Source organism: Crocodylus porosus, unplaced genomic scaffold (assembly GCF_001723895.1).
Source record: "Crocodylus porosus isolate Cpor-Errol unplaced genomic scaffold, CroPor_comp1, whole genome shotgun sequence".
Lineage (NCBI taxonomy): Eukaryota > Metazoa > Chordata > Crocodylia > Crocodylidae > Crocodylus > Crocodylus porosus.
In genome coordinates, this window is record NW_017728931.1 from 9,762,898 (window position 1) to 9,780,272 (window position 17,375).

The following is a 17,375-nucleotide window of genomic DNA, read 5'->3' on the forward strand; positions in this document are numbered from 1 at the left end:
GAGTGGTTTAGCTATTTTATATATACATAATAGGAGTGATTTAATTATTATGAAAAAGCACACAGGAAACCACTGGGCCATGTGTTGCCATCGGCTTAAACTATATCACTTTTTAGCCACATGAGACCCCTAAAGTGTAGAATTGCTAATTATAATTCAAACCTTAGGCACATTTTGCACGGTGCAAGTTACTTCTTACCCAGTGAGCTCACAGGCTTTTGGCCTGAACAAATGGCTGCAGTTCTCATCTAACAATCACAGCAGCTGGGCCATGGAACAGATTCCTGTGAGAGATGGCTGAGGCACCATAACTGCAGAGGTTCGAGGGCGGAATAGATGAGACCTTTACTGGGAATGATATAGTGGATAGTTCTATAAACTGCCAAGAGGATCAACCCGAAATGGTTTTGTGCTGGTCCTGTAGGAGAACTTGAGAAGATTTGTGTTTCACTTTATTCCCTTCTCTCTCGTATTCTGTGTTTGCCATGCTGTCATACCCCAAAAGAAGGTGACAAATCATTTAAAACCTGGTACTCAGGAAACAGGATGATATTTGGACAATCACAAGAGAATTCAGAAGCCAGCAGCATATTTGACATTGTTCATGCAAGCCTGGGGTGAGGAATTGAGTTATTTTCAGACCACTTAAAGGGACACTAAAAGCACACTTGCTCTTGATACACTACCCTTTCAGTGATATACCCTAAAGATGTTTTAAAACTTTTTAAAGTTGATTTTTCCCCTGCTCTACTACTCATAGGGAACACAGAAGTAACACCACCACGCATACTTGCCCTATCACGGTAGAATCTTAGAGTTGGACAGAATCTCAAAGGTTATCAAGTCCAACCCCCTGCAAAGATACAGGGTGGCTGTTCCTAAGCCATCCCAGACAAATGACCTCCAGTTTCTTCTTCAATGAAGGAGATTTTACAACTTCCCTGGGCAGCTTTTTTCATTGTCCCACTGTTCTTACAATGAGGAAGTTTTCTTTGAGATTTAAACTAAATCTTTTTTGTCCTTTCTACTTCTTGTCTTTCTTTGCAGAACCCACGTATCAGCTTCTTCCTCATTACTGCTTTGGTATTGCTGTTACCCTATTTGCAGAGTAGGTAGAAAAGGCATGACTCTGCAGATACCTCTTGCTTTAGAAACATGTGCAAGTGCTGATTGGGGCAGCTCCAGAGTGGGTGCAGTGGCATGGTTGCATCCCCCTTTTGCTGTATGATACATGATCTTTCAGAACAAGGTCTTCCTGGCTCCAGAGCCCAGGAGTGAGGGCTGCCACCACTGCTCATCCCCTTTCTCTTGTGGTTGAATTCAGGAGGGGTGTGGGGGCGGAGGGCAGTGGAGGAGAAGGGTGAACAGCAACAGCGCTCATCCCCTGAGCTCCAGAACCACACCAAAGCAGGGGCTCCAGCCAGACCCCAGTGCAGCCAGCTCACTGCTTACTGTGCATATGCGGCATAGCTGAAGTTGGGGACCACACTCCCATTGCCCTGTTCCCAGCTCCACTGGTCCACTAAGGTTGATAGCAGTCCTAGGGCACAGGGTGAGATACAGACCTTACCATCCAGCAAACAAAGAAACAGACTAGCTACAAACATGCAAAAGAAACTGGGGAAAAATAGGCAGAAAATAGCAACACATGCAGTAGTAACAATTTATTTTTCTCTTCTCTTTCAACTGGGTAGTCTTCTTAAGTGTGGCATGTAATCAGGAGGCTAAGTAATTCTCAGTACCTCATCTCATTTCTGAATATCTAGTCTATTTATTCCATATTCATCACTGAGCTCTGTGAATGCTGATGTTGCTGTCTCAAATGTAAAGTTGGATTAAAATAAACAAGTGTTTTCTATGGATTTCTGTGTTTTGAATGTAACACGTTTGAAAAGGTAGATGAAGGGGAGAGAAAGGACTGTAGGTTTTGCTCCTCTAAGTAGCTCTTCCCAGCTCACCAGTATATCTTGCAACACCTATTCCTGCTGCAGATATTTTCCCCCAACTTGTGTTATCCACACGAACGATGTTTTCTCTAATCCAAAGAACCTGAAACAGCTTTGCTCTGGACCTCCTGCAACTCCGTTCCTGAAACGCAGGTGGAATTAAACTCTTTGTCTAGCAAAGCCACTTAGATTAGTGAGGCTATTTGCATGGCTCAAATTAATTAATCAGATTTTTTTTTGCATTGTGCTAGATCAGCACTTTGCAGGATTGAGCCCCAGCTTAGCACAGGTATTAACTACCGAGGTGGTTCTTGAGTTGATGTTGGCAAGTAGCAGGAATGTGCAGGTTGCATATGGTCAGTAAGTCCAGCCTTCAGAGGATGGGTGGGGAGGGAACTCTTTTAATAGTTAATACAGTTTTGGTACCTTGCTGTAGCTGACAGATAAACACCAATCCTGCTAGTTCAACAATGTAATGAACATTTAGGATGTTTTCCTTCTGCAATGATCAGAGATTGATTTGCATCATATCACTTCTAAGGATTTGGAGGTGGGTTGGGCAAGTGAGCAGCTCCCTTTGATCCTGTTCTCTCTCACTGAAGCCAAATGGGAATTTCAACTTTGATTTCAGTGACAGGACAAAGTACTGCAGAAAGATGCACATGTTTCAATGACCAGCCGCTCTGCTTCTCCATCCGAAATGCACTCAGGGAGACATTTGATGTGAGGGTTTGTGGGCAGCCATTTTCAAAGTGCGATAAAATAACTGTGTCTATTATATCCACAGTAAAATTACTATTGTTACACTATCAGCTTCCTGAGCACTTGGAGATGGCTGCTGTATCCAGACACGCTCAGTGGGTGGGATGAAGAGGCTCATTTCCTGAACCTGACATAAAAATTGTTTAAAAAGTGAAAAACAAAGACTCCCCAAATATCTATTAATTAACAGCTTTATGTTTTCCATGGAATTAATCAGATTTCTGTTCCTGGAACAAATTATTCCAAGTTTGGCCTCAGAAGTCACTCACTGAAGAATCTGATTTTTGAGGCATAAAACACAGGAGGCAATTGTGATGTCACACAGGCCTATGTAGCAGGACCAGACACTGGGGAGAATGGGAGACAGAAATCTCTCCCTGGGCCAGGAATGTGGCTGCACATCTATGCAGAGGCAATAGTGGGGCTTGCTCATTATTTCTTTAAAAAGAGGATGCTCTGCATGGTGTGTGCTTTGAGCTATAACCCGGCATCAAACAACACTGTGGGTAAGCAAATTTAATTCCATTTTCTTTTAGAACCAAAAAATGTGTCTTTTAGAACCAAAAAATGAGTGTTACCATGGATCACTTAAAGAGTTTTATTACCTAAGAAATTCTTCCTTCCTCACAAACTGACATAAGTGGCATTTTTACATTTCTAACACTGAAATCTCTCCCTCTCCCGGCAGTTATGTGGTTGTGGACTCTTGGGCGTGGGGATATGGCTATCAGTGTCGCAAGGAAACTTTGCCACGTTCTCTCCCAGCTTCCCATCCCTTTCCGCTGCCAACCTCGTCATCGCCATTGGTACAATCATCATGGTGACCGGCTTCCTCGGGTGCCTGGGTGCTATCAAGGAAAACAAGTGCCTCCTTTTGAGTGTAAGTCACCAATATTGAACTTTTATATGGGGACTAAACTGTGCTTCACTCCTTATTTTAAAAAGGGCTGTTTGGAAGACCCTGTAAAATTTACTAGAGAATGACATGTTGACAGCTGGTTAAGTCAGCATCTGGAATTCTGTAGCAGGGGTTGTTTCACAAACTCTATTGGGCGTTCAAAAGATGCTGTAAGTGGGATATTGCTGTTATGTAGTAAATTATGTCACTGCTTGGTTTATTGAAAGGACATCAGGTAAAGGTCCATCCAAGCCCAATGGCCCACTCAACTAGGGTGGTTAGGGCCTACCAGTTTCTTAGGCTGCAGCCCACAAGGGAAGTGATGTGACCAGCATCACGTCTGCATGCTTTTAAGTCTCCAGGCTGAATGACCAGGCACTTATATATAGCAAGGTCAACAGGGGGCAGCCTTTGGCTAGAGTCCAGAGCAAGGCTTGATTGAACTCACAAGTCTGGAGTTGTAACAAGATCCCTTAACCAGTTTTCCTCTGTGCCCATGAAAGGACAATGCTGGTATATTTATTTAGATTTATCAACTGCTTCCTTCTCTGTCCATTACATTAAGTTCAATATGAAATACATATCAGGAACCATTCCCAAAGGACAGTTAAGCCTAGCCAGCTTTCAAATCAGCAGTCTGCCTCTGGATTTCTGTCTCTATTAGAAGAATCATTGTAGAAAAGTTAGATCATCCTAGAAAAGTTGAGTAGTAGATTATTGACATTTATTGATGCCCTGGAAAAAGAAACCCTTGTGCCTCAAAAAGGAACCATTCTGGATTCCAGCAGACTCTTCCCTGAGGTTACGTACCGGCAGAATCTGACCTCAGATTGTTCTGGGCTCTGGTGTATCTAACCTCTGAGTGAATTCCAGAGACAAAAGCCCTTCACTGAAAATGCTTTGCCAGCATACCATTTCTGGTTAAACCAAGGGAATCGAGATTCATTTTGCTGATTGGAAGTGTAGTATTGCTCCGGGAGGAAAAAGAGAGTCTTTTGAAGAAGCCAGAGTCCAAGTCATTTAAGGTTCATCAGTCAGTGGGACTCAGTCGTATATTATCATATGAACATGCAAATACAATTTAATTAAGATAAATTATTTTTTTTAAAAGAAAGGAAGTTTTACTGTTTTGCTTTATCATCACCTCACATTAAAACTGGTAGAGGGGAACAGAAGAGGATGAGCAGTGGATCTAATTGTCCTTGTTTAGGCTTGTTATTTGTTTTTTTTATTTTGTTTAGCTCATATGCTACATATACTATAGGCAGGTTCATTTTACCCACCAGTTCTATGACCAACACAATGCTGTTGCTTATGTTTCCCATCCCATGCTGCATGAAAATTTTGGTTATTAGAAACATTATTAGATTTGGTCTAATAAAAGATATCATATCTACCACTCAGTTGGTCTAATAAAATATATCACACCTACCCAAAGAAGCTTGCCTGCCTATGTCCTTAGACCAACACAGCTACAACCAAAAATCCAGCATGAAAATATTGAAGTTTTTACTAACTCCCCTATTGTTGAAATCAAAATAAATCAAAAACAAACAAAAAATTTCTATCCATACTAGGTTTTATGGAAAATGTCAGTATTTGACTAAGATCTTTGCTGTTGTCCTATTAAAAGTTTAAAGGGCCTCAGGTGTAACAAAGTTATTTACATACTCATGTGACTATATTGCTGGTACACTAGAGACCTCTAGTGGTCACAAAAAGTAGTGAAAAAATGCTGGAGTTTATAATGGGGGAAGAAAACCCTAATTGGTTGAATGTGTTCACTGAAAACACAAGATATGAAAAGGACTTCAACATCCTGGTTTTAAAAGCTGCAAATTAATAAAGCAGTGACACCAAGAAATAATCAATACAATTAAAGCTTATCTTCTGGGAAGTTGTTCTTGTACCAGGTGGAATTTATCTTTGATTCTGTACTTGCTTTGCTCAATAAACCAAGGCAAATGCTGGCTGATTTCTGGAGCCAGGTCCCACTGAACCTCAAGGGCAAGAGGTAAAACCAGTGTGACATGGCCAATGCAAAAAAAAGGCTTTTTCTAGCGCTTAGCAGAATGAAGATTGACAATAGGATACAGTCCCAGCTCTCATGAGTGTTTGGGCTCTGAAATCTAATGAAAATAGGAAGACCAGAGAAATACAAGATTTGCAGAAGTTGTGAAAATTGAATGATTATTCATGTGCTTTCATAATTAGAAATTAATTTGCATATCATGTGGCAGGTTTGGAGGAATTTGGTGGAATAAAGGATATACACCTAGGAATTTCATAGACCATCACAAGCTTTTTGAAAAAATGTATAGCACTATTCTGAATATCACCTGCCTGATATATATGCTTTAAGATGCCTGTAAAGCTGTGCAATGTGTTTTGAGTATTAAATGTATAATAAATTATTTGCAGGAGGGATAATTCATCAGTGTAAATATGATGTGACATATATGCTGCATATATCAAGGTGCTCTGTAGGGTTAGGAGCTGAAAGTGATCCTTTCCTTTCCATTACCATTGAAAAATAATTCAGATTTTGGGGCAAATCAGTTAGGATTTCCTGTACCACATCCTGCCAGCATCACTGTGCTCCTACATGTATTGAAAGAACAGCACATTGAAGCTGGCCTGTGTAGCCTGCTAGCATTTAGTTAGCCTGTTTGAACCTGATTTTTATTCAGAAAGTGTGTACACATGCCTTGTTTTTCATTTGTCCTAGTTTTTCATCGTTTTGCTGATAATTCTCCTGGCAGAACTGATCTTACTAATCCTGTTCTTTGTTTATATGGACAAGGTAAGCAACTATGCCTTGTAGATTAGTTTATCAGGTCTAGCAGCTAAATTGGTTTATGTTTGATTTTTGCTAAACAAAGATGCTTCAATTATTCTTGCTTTTCACAGCAGAAATCGTTCCTACCTTGTGATCTTCGTTTTTATATTTGTTTCCCCCATACATTGGCTGAAACCAACAAGGAAAGCAGGTGGCTGGATTTCCTGTGTGGGTATAGGCAAAAACTGCCAAACTGAGAAATTTCTAGCTGAATCCAAAGTCTAGGACATCTACTAGGTATTCAGTAGGAACCAGGGAGTAGATCTGTAGGTTGCCTCATGTATAGCTTAATGTAGAGTGATCCCTGCAACAGTCTGGGGCAGGAGTGACTTGAAGACCCAGAAGACACAAGAGGTTGGAAAATCGTCATGCTCCAGAGTGTGTCTGATAAACTGGGGTTGGAGTTGAACAGGAGCAGGGACAGGTCTCAGAACCAGAGCTCACCTTGATATGTATTTCTGACCAGGTTTTCTGAAAGCTTTAGAACCGTGACAGTGATCCTGGGTAGACGTGATTTTGATGAAACCTAAGATGATGTTACAGGTTACCTTTGAAAAATCACAGAGGCACTTAAAATTGGAGCGTTCACCCATTGAAGATAGGGCTGGATTAAGGCACAGGCAAAGTAGGCACATGGCTAGGACCCTGAGCTGTGGGGGACTCCAGTCCTTCCCTCCGCAGCAGCAGCACAAATGGCCCTGCCTAACCACCTCCCTTCCCGTTCCCTTCTTTTCCCCTCCCCTCAGCTGGCCTCACTGCCGCAGCGGCTGCTTCCTAGTGGCAGCTCTGAGCCCCACTCCCTGTGGACAGCAGCACCGGGATAGGGAGGGGAGTCTCGACCGGCTCAGGACCCACAAGTTTATTTGCCTGGGGCCCACTATAGAGTTAATCTGGCCCTGATTGAAGGGCATTAACCCATGATAAGTACTTTCTAAGCTTTTTATGGTCATGCCACTCAGGGCAAAGTTTATGGACTGTTTTTACCTAATCACTCCAGGGCATTGTTAGTATGCTCCAGTGAGATAAAATGCTCTACTTCCATTCCTTAAGCATCACAGGATGCATCATGCTCAGACCTTTCCATTCCTTTGCTCTCTGGACAAATCAGCCCTCCTGAACCATACTGTCCAGGCGGTGGTGCTGGGCACAGGAGAACACCTTTTCGTGTCACCAGGGGTGTGACCCTGCCCACTCTGAGCACTCAGGTTCAGGTTATCAATTTGCTGCTTGCTCTGAGCACCCAGGAGCAAGTCATCTCATCAGTTTGCTACATGCTCTAGCACCTGTGCAAACAGCAGCAGCAATCAATCCTATTACCTCCATAGTACTGGGTCTCCGCTCTGCCCTGGGGTGGCATGAAATGAGCCCACTACTTCCCAAGTTTTCCCTGGTGTGACTGCTAACCCAACTCCTGCCTCCATGTGGCATGCAACAAGCTTCCTGGGTCTCAGTTCTGCTCTGGTATGAGTACTAACGTAATTCCCCCCTACCCCAGTTCCAATTCAGTGAAACACCTGCAAGATCTTGTTTTTTTAATTTGTTCTATTTTTTTCACTCCTTTCTCTTTACTTCTCTTTATCTCTCCCTCACTCAGTTCACTTCAGACAGTCTTTTTTTTTTTAACACTTTTCTCTGACCAAGCCACAGCCCCCATGCCGGCTTCTCTACCTCTGAGCTACAAGCCCCCATCTCCTTTTGTCTACTACCCCTGAGTTCTGGATCCTATCCATGCCCCTGCTAGCCAAGTACCCTAGTGGCAAGTCACAGTTGTGCAGATCTGAGATGGCATAAAGGAGCTGTTTTCAACCTTTTTTCATTTGTGGGCCCCTAAAAAATTTCAAATACAGGCGTGGACCCCTTTGGACATTTTTATTCAAGGTACTTTGAATTTTAAGTGTGGGTATTCACATGCAGGCAGTCCTTGGACTTATGACACAACTGGTTCCTGAAAACTGTGTCTTAAATCAAAGCATCGGAACTGATTTTCCCATAGGAGCAATGTTATCGATGGGGGATTGGTTCCTGAACCAAGGCCCCATACTCTGTTTTCACCAAAAATACCCAGAATTTTGTACTCAATAAATTATAAATGAGTAATATAGCTACATGAATGTATGTATATTGTAAATAGCAATCATATTGATTTGGAAGGACTTCTTTGAGGTGATTGTGCTGGACTTTTTGAAGGGCTCTTGGTTGGACTTTTTGAAGGGTGGAGTCTTCTCAGGAGTCTTGGCTGCAGGTTTTTCTGGACTCTTGTCTGCTTTCTTAAAGAAAGTGTCCAAGGAAGGTTGGACAGATGTTCTCCAGGAAGATGGGCAATGCAGCGAACTTATTTGCTGGTGTGGTGTTGTGTCAGATCAAGTGTTGTAAAGTCGAAATTGACATCATAAAGTCGAAACAGGTTGTTAATTTATAAACATCGCAAGTGCTGTTTGTTGTAGCTCAAAACGTCTTAAGTGGAGGACTGCCTGTACTTTTGATTGATCATCATTGTTTTTTGCAGACCCCTTAGATGTAGTCTGTGGACCCCTAGGCCTCTGTGGACCACAAGTTGAAAGCCATTGGTATAAAGCTTTAACCAGTGACTGTCCTGAAACTTTTTAACTTTGTGATGGCATAACATTCCACATATTTAAAATTTGTAAAGGTAACCTGTAATAGCACCCCTAGAGCCAAGGTTGAAATGAGGTTAGTAAACATTAGGACTCATAGGTTTCTGGTGAAGTGAGATTCAGCCCATGAAACTATATGATGCATATATAGATACAGTCATGTGCACGCACCCACACACCCACTCACACTCATAGCTGGATAGTTATTTTTATGGTGCAATAATTACTTTGTATGTGTGGCCAGTTTAAATTTATTACGTGATTAACCAGTTAATTGCATGATAATTACTTTGCATGTGTGACTGGTCTAAATTTATTGTGCATTTAAGCAGTTACTTGAGTAATATATGTAACATCCAGCTGGAGCCTACAAGATACAAATCTACTCTGTCTTCTACTCATAAATTTCATTGTTCTGCTGTCAATCATGGGCCAGTTGTTCAGACCAACATTTTCAGAGGTGTCTAGTAATTTGTGTATCAGCTAAAGCTACTTCCCCCACCATGGAGTCAAAATGCTAAAGTCAATGGGTTCTTCAGGAACTCAGCACCCTAGAAAATCAATGTCAAAGTTGGACGCTCACATTTTGATACCCTCCCTGCAACATTAATAGATCCATTTGAAACCCTAATTACCATTAAGAACTAAGGTTACAATTTCTAGCTGTAAGGTGCAAAGAGTTATTAACTCTTTACAGCCAAGTTAACTCAAATGATCTATATCTATGTTAACGGCTCTTGAGTTAGCCTGTGTTGGGTGAGAGTGGTCCTGTTACAATGGAATAATTGCATTAGTTGCTGATGACCTGTGCTCACCTGTGCTGTAGCTTCTATAATTTCGAATGTGCAAGTCAGCTTGAGTTAAGGGTGTCCCACACTAGAGGTACAACTAGGGACCTACCTAAATCGTGGTTTCACAGATTTCATGGAAACTGTAAAAAACAGTGTTGTCCACAATCACCAGGAAATCTGGCATTGGCTGTGATTTCCCATGGAATCAACCAAAAAAAAAAGTGGAAGTGAGGTAGACTGAAGGCACTCTCCACCAATCAATGGTGACAGGTGGGACAAATGAAGCAGTAGTAAGGTAAACTGAGTGAAGGCGTTCTCTGCCAATCAACAATGAGGGGCCACTGGGGCCTCTCTACCAATCAGCGGTGAGGGGCAGGGCTGCTGCAAAATGCCTTATGAAATTGGCTCTGCGTGCGGTGAGTGGGCCTCAAAAAACCTGTTGTCTTGCCACAGCTTAGATAGGTTCCTAGTTATAACTCAGATTTACTCTACAAGGAGTACAAACCTACCACATTCTCAGAGGAAATGGCCGAGTGGGCATAATGCATGCGTTGTAGAATACGTATCTGTGTGGGTTACCCTGGGGTTAAAGTGAATTTGTCTGTCGTCATCATCTCCCCATGCAACACAAAGGTTAAAATTGAAATAAAGGTTCGATGCTTGTTGGTTCCTCCCAGGGGTTTCCTGAAACCACTCTTCCTTCTGAAGGAAAAAAAATCTGGAGTACTGCAGGGAGGAAAACTAGAACTGCAAGCAGCGAGCATCTAGAAGTGGCATAGGTTAAATGGATTTTGGATATAAAGCAGAGACTTCTGCCTAGGGAAGGAGGGTGCGTCTCCATCTGGCTAAAGCATCTAAGGATGGCAAAGGCAGAGTTTCTGTCCTGATCTATAAGTTGGACACAACCTGTTAACCATTGCTATTTGTGCTTTACATGTTGTATGAAACAGATCAGTGACAGCGCAAAGAAGGATTTGAAAGAAGGCCTGATGCTTTACAATACAGACGATAATGTTGGACTAAAGAACGCGTGGAATATCATTCAAGCAGAGGTAATGAGTTGCCTTTATTAAAAAGAAAGATAAATAGCAGCGTATCACTTGATCTGTTGCCTGTAATGGCCATGCTTCACCCCAGAGGTGACAAGTATGCATTTTGATACCTGCTTACAGGTTTTATGTTACTTTGCCTTTATACTGTGGAATGGGAAGTGCTTTATAAATGTAAAATGATGTTGTTTCTGAGAGCCAGAGGGCCAAGCTATGTGACAGGAACCTCAGTAGACTTTTATATGGCAGGCAGAGCAGAAATGTGACAGTCTACCATGACAGGGGCTTTTTCTAAGCTTCAGTGGTCAGGAGCAAGTTATGTAATGTTTTAGCACCTATGTAGGTGCCTCCAAAATGGGCACAATAAAGCTTAACCTCTGGACTGTGTATGAAGTGTTAAATGGTTGTGAGCACTTTTTCTTATCTCTAGAGAGGTCCAAAGCATGATGTGCACATGTAAAAAAAGTAGTAAATTAACTTATTCTAATGTTTCTTGTTTATGGGCTTCTCCCACAGATGCAGTGCTGTGGTGTTAATAATTTTACTGATTGGTACCCAGTGCTGGGAGAGAACACTGTTCCAGACCGATGCTGTACAGAAAATTCCCAAGGCTGTGGGCGAAATTCTACTAATTTACTGTGGAAGACGGTAATACTCATTATATTTAACGTGGAGTGGGGGGTTCCCTTAAATGGACATATGAACCATATGTGATGCAGACTTTCTTTTTCTTTCAGGGCTGTTATGAGAAAGTTATGATGTGGTTTGATGATAACAAGCATGTTCTTGGGACAGTGGGGATGTGTATCCTTATCATGCAGGTAATGCCACTGCTATACGCTTCTGCCTAACCTTGAATTCACTAGTACAGTTTTTATTTTTATTACACCAAGATCTCTTGCTTGGCACCATATAAACTGAACCACAAAGGTCCCTGGCTGACTTTAAAAGCTAGGAATATAGAAAAGAGCATATGGTTGTGCTAGATTCCTGGGGTGCCTGTACATGAACCATGAGGCTGCTCTGACACTGTAATCACGGCGTATCAGAGCATGGTAATTACTGCGCCCCAGCCAGTCTGCACATCTTGTGTATCAGTGTTCCTGCACTTCAAAATGGTGATGGGGACACTTTAACTAAAGCTCATTCAATGAGCTTTAGGTAAAGCACCCCCGCTTCCATTTTGAAGTGCAGGGATGCTGATACACAAGATGCTCTGAGTGCTTTAATTAAACCAGCTTTTGGAGCCACTCTAATTAAAGCCCTTTCCCTCCCCGCCCCAGAGCACGTGTAAAAATTCCCTTAAGTTTTAGCAGCTTCATTCTTATTAGAGAATAGGCCTTGGCTGTCTCATTCTTCATGTCATTGAATCATCAAGTGACAAATTCAGAATTTGGAGAATAGTGGGGACTGGCATTTTTTATCCTTTCATGTGCCACCTCATTAAGATCATGGATAGCTGTTTTGTCCTGGGAAATCTCAATCTTTCCACTAAAAAAATAGTAGTTACAGCACTTCCAATACTGCTAAAGATTGCAATGTAATTAATTCTGCTTTCCACCCTCTTATAATTTTGACCCAGTTACCACTCAGATAGCATGGTGAAAGGGACGGTGGATGAAGACCTCCCTGAAGGGATCGACAAATGCCATTAGTGCTTAATCTTATATTCTGCCCAAATATTTTTTCTTAAGTACTGAGTGGAAAAAATATTCAGCTGCTTCTATCAAATATATATTTGAGAGAGAGAGAGAGAGAAAGAAATTGAGATTTACTGTGGAAGCTTAACAAATACCTTATTTTTCAAACCAAATTTGGATGGTGAATCTCTGCCTGAGTGAGGACCAATTACTCTGCCTTCATTTTGAACAGAGAAGTGTCTATGCTCTAGTGATACTCTAGTTATGCGTGCTTTGACATTTGAGCTTCCCTTTTTAGTGTTGGTGAAGAACCATGAATTAATCCAGAGAAATTAACTCAAAGTTTCCACTTCTGAAATTAATGTACTTGAAACGTATTTATTTTACTTAATCCCTTTGCTAGGAAAAGGTTGAATAGGATTTAGTAGAGAATAGATCTTCTACTTACGGGTTTTTTGGAACTAATTTATAGAATTTTTAAAAGGAAATTTTATCATGGCTATTGAGTTCTGCAGGTTATTACACAAAAACCCTATAGAAAACGAATAGTTCTCCAGTAAATTCTTTAGACATTAAATTCAGTGCTCTGAGGAAAGAAAACACCAGGTCCTATGCAGCTGTACTTGTTTTTTTATGGAAGTCTAAGATTTATTTTTTTAAAAAAGGACAGTGGCTTTGTGACTTCACAGTAGGTGGTATGACAAGCAAGATTTTAGAAACGTGTACATTCTTTCTGAAATCCCTATAAAGAGACCCCCTCTGCAATATTCTTTTAACAGCCTAAGGAAAGAAGACAAAAAGTGATTTGTGCTTTTTAGGTGGTCAGCTTGAGATACCTCAAAGGGGCTTAATTTTCTGAACTTGCTGATCACTTGCCTTCCAAATACTAGACCTCCTTGATGTATTTCATGTTGGGCACCGAAAGTCACCAGTTACTTCCTAAATCTGGGCTGTGAGAACTGTATTAGCACAGCCTGCTGAAATCTAGGTATGTTCAGAGAGAATATCAGCAGCACAGTTTTGGAGGCGTTTATTGCATTGAGCCTATGGCCTTTTTTCTCTTTTTCAGATACTTGGGATGGCCTTCTCCATGACACTCTTCCAACAAATTCATAGGACTGGTAAAAAATACGATGCCTAAACCTTTGAAACGTTAGCTGCATCTACACTTCTGTCTTGCCATTAAAAACAAAACAAAACAACTGAAAAGAGTATCCAGCTTTGCCCTGCTGAGGGCAGTCATCCCATCAATCAATCCTCCATCATTACTTGACTGATTACTAGCACAACTTGTTACTTGACTTACCCTTTTTTTTGTCTGTTTATGCATTTGTCATTTATTGCCAAAGAAAACAAAAATAATTAAAAAAAAATCAGTTTTCTACACTAATTCATAGATCTGCTATTAAAAAACTTTTTCCCTAACTTTATTTAAGAAAATGCTTTGCTCTACTAATTGGTGTTAGACATGCAAAGATAATGTGACAGATGTGTGCTTAACTTCTAGAGAGAATTCTTTGAAGTCTTCTGCTAAGTCTCGAACTGCTCATATCTGATATACTGGAAGACTTGGGAAAGCCACTCAAACTGAATTCCCTAGGAAATAGAGCTGCTTGCTTGCAGCTTTTTGTACCTTACGGTGTATACTTTTTTATTATTATGGAGATAGTGTAGAATTGAGTAGCCTGATTTATAACTTTTTACCTTTTTTTTCATCTATCATCTTTTAAGCTAGGAACCACTGTGCGATCTTTGAAGGATGTGTCTTTTTTTTCCTAAAGTTAGCAATTTAAAAGGTGGAAATAAAAACATGACTTCTAAAGTCCATAAATAGGCTAACTTAAACTGTAGCTACTGAGCTACTGCCACTTTTTGTCTTTACTGGGAAGGTGGTAGTCCTCGGGAGGCTGATTCCTTTTAGAACCAGATTGTGATGTTCCTACTCTCACTAAGCATGATGGCAAATTCCTCCTTCAGAGTAGGTTAGACTGTGATGCCTTTACCCATGTCGCGTGTTGTTTAGAGCCATCATTTCATTGGGAGTTTAGATGCTAAAGTCTCGTTCTGGATCTGATCCTACATCTTTTAAGTAGTTGCCCCTGATATGACTATTTGGGCATCATACTGTTCAGTGTGAGTAGAGACATCAGAATTTCAAAGGTGAAGGAGGGGTTCAAATCTAGCCCACTGAGTAGCAGTTTACAGGTCATCCCACTGATTCTGGATGGGATGGCAATGGTGTGAGGGGTTCTTCAGCATGAATAAGAGGAGCACAGTCAGGCTCACTGTATTCATCATTGCTCATTTTCCCAAAAGGAGTTGCCTTGACAATGGTTGTGGTTGTGTGGAGCTGGCAGGGTAACTTTGAGCAATAATGGAGGTAAAGTCAAGTGGAGGGATGGTTAAGCGCATGTCCCAGTGGAACAGGAACGGGGTGATTTCACTTACCATTTTGCCATGAAATCAGTTACTGGATAGATAGGTGCTCAAAACTGGTGTGTGTCTTTCCACATTCAGCACAGACAAAAATCTTTTGGTTTTCCATGTCCTGCTTACCAAGTGGTAGCTTAGAACTCATCACAATACACATCTCTACTGACATTCCTGTTAGAAAACTTGAACATATACCTCTCTCTAGTTTTAATGCTGCTTCATTCTTTGTTGGCCCCTGCTTACCTTTTCATGTTCTTTGCAGAGAGAGGTCTCTCTTACGTTTTGCTGCTTCACAAAGGAAGGTATGAACGAAAATGAAAATTCAGCTATTTCATGGCACTCCAGTTTTAAACACATTTAAAAAGAAATTCATTAACAATTGAGCTCAGCTATTGAAATGGACAGATGTTCAGTATCTACTATCAGAGCAGTACTTAAAACCTTGGATTTCTGATTTTCATTTACATTCAATCTCCAGTGTCCTTCCTCTTTATTACTCTGTTGGCTCAGCAGCCACAGTGGGGCTGAATTAAGTCTTCTCTACTCATTCAGTTTCCGTGGTCTAGTATTTGCTGAGCATTCAGACACAGTTCCTTGGCTTGTACCTGCAGCATCTGGGATGCCAACATGGTCTGCCATTCTAGTACTAGCCAGGCCTAGGACTGTTTAGGTTTTAAAGACCAGTCAAGATGAAGTGTTTTCAGTCCGGCATAGCCACATAGTCTGGTAGCATAAAGTGGCCTTACTTACAATAGAGGGAAAAGGGCCTTTTTCACTTTCAGGCTCTCTTCAGTCACAGTGCTGTAAAGGGACACTTGTTTAAATGAGATCAGTCCTTGAGAATCTAACCAACATTTTTAAACTTGGAAGTCTACGAAAGGCACTTGCATTAGTAGTTAGCTACCAAAGTAAATGGACTGATATTCAGAGTGGCTGAACCTAGTTCATACCTGTTGAACAAAATGACAGTGTACAAGCTCAGAAACTCTGAAAATCAGGCGGCATATTTAGATGTCTGGAAGGTGGTATTAGGTTGCTAACTTGAGGCTCCTGTGTTTGAAACTGTTGGCTCTAATGCCTGCATATGTTGGTGAGTGCAGGGTAATAACATCAAGTCCCTCCTAAGTAGCTGTTGAGTTGCATATACCCTATGGTTATTCTTCCACTGGCAAACTGAGGTTTCATTCATATTTCCTTTTAAAGACTTGAGAAAGGAGGGGAAAAAAGAAAAAGCTGGGTTTACTTTTAATTGTAACAAAAATTGGGACCACAAGTGTTGGAGTTCCATCTGATACCTTCTGTATCAAGAATGGGAGCACTGGCACTAAGCATATTTGCTGCTATGCATAAAGGTTTTATCCAAAGTTCAAAAAAGCCAACAAGTTTGAATTTTTGGGCTTTTTTACATCCATAGCTCTACTTCTTATCATTGATAGTAGAGTGATTTTGGGTTATCTTGTGAAAATACAATAGTTTTCTCTCTCAAAGACACAGAAGAGTGTTAAAACAAGCAAGGGCATGATGCTAATTCTTTGAAGGTCGCACAGTGGTACCTGATGAATATTAAATTTTAATCTGTGGTTGGTTTTTGTAAAAAAAAAAAATATATAAATGAAATATGTGTTTATACAAGTAAACTTGAAGGCCAAATGCATAGTGGCAAACTAAGCTATTTTGCCTTCTCTTAAAAACTTATTTTTGTAGAATGCTCTATTATACTTTATGACCTGATAGTAACATAGATATTGAAAAGCCTTTTTTGTTTTTATGAATTCCTTCAACATTTTAAGCACAGTATTAAGATGGATAATTACACAAACAATATCACTGAGTTTGGATTAGGCAGCCTTCAGAAAAGAAATTAAATAAACAATTAGCCTTGTTGCTGAATTATGAATCATGTCACAGGACGTGTGTCCTGAAAACTATGAAAAAGCAATACTGTTCTTAAGGTGACAAAAGCCAGCCATAAAAATCATTAGATTGTATTTGTTGGTATATATCAGAGAAGATACTAATTGTCCTTTAACTGTTTAGTGAAGGGGATATTGATCTTGTTTAAAAATGCACTCTTTGCTTGCATTGGTTGGTGGCTGTCTGTGCATTTTTCTAGAACATTGCTTTGGTTATTTAACTACACATTTTTAGCATGTTTTTAAATAAAAAACAATATTGAGTAAAAGTATTTTAAGTGTATACAAATGTTGATTTGTATTTATATATGCATATTTTATATCTCTCTCTCTATATGTATATTTATATCTATCTATCTATCTATATAGATAGATATAGATATATGTGCATCATTGAAGCTAGTTTCAACTGTATCAAAGTTCGGGGGGGGTTTAAGAGTCCTTTCAGAATTTCGCATACAAGATATTTTGTTGTGCTTTTTGCACACA

The 17,375-nt window shown here is 40.5% G+C and overlaps 1 protein-coding gene across 3 annotated transcripts in view; it reads left to right on the top strand.

Moving 5' to 3' along the window:
* Positions 1-17,158, top strand: part of TSPAN9 (tetraspanin 9) — a 203,463-nt gene extending 186,305 nt beyond the window's left edge. For all 3 annotated transcript variants that reach the window (XM_019544185.1, XM_019544183.1, XM_019544182.1), the window contains 6 exons: positions 3,397-3,588; positions 6,335-6,409; positions 10,802-10,903; positions 11,417-11,548; positions 11,638-11,721; positions 13,610-17,158. In XM_019544185.1, the coding sequence (XP_019399730.1) occupies positions 3,397-3,588; positions 6,335-6,409; positions 10,802-10,903; positions 11,417-11,548; positions 11,638-11,721; positions 13,610-13,681 (657 nt within the window). In that variant the 3' untranslated portion in view covers positions 13,682-17,158. The remainder of the gene's footprint in view (positions 1-3,396; positions 3,589-6,334; positions 6,410-10,801; positions 10,904-11,416; positions 11,549-11,637; positions 11,722-13,609) is intronic.
* Positions 17,159-17,375: the final 217 nt, after the last annotated feature.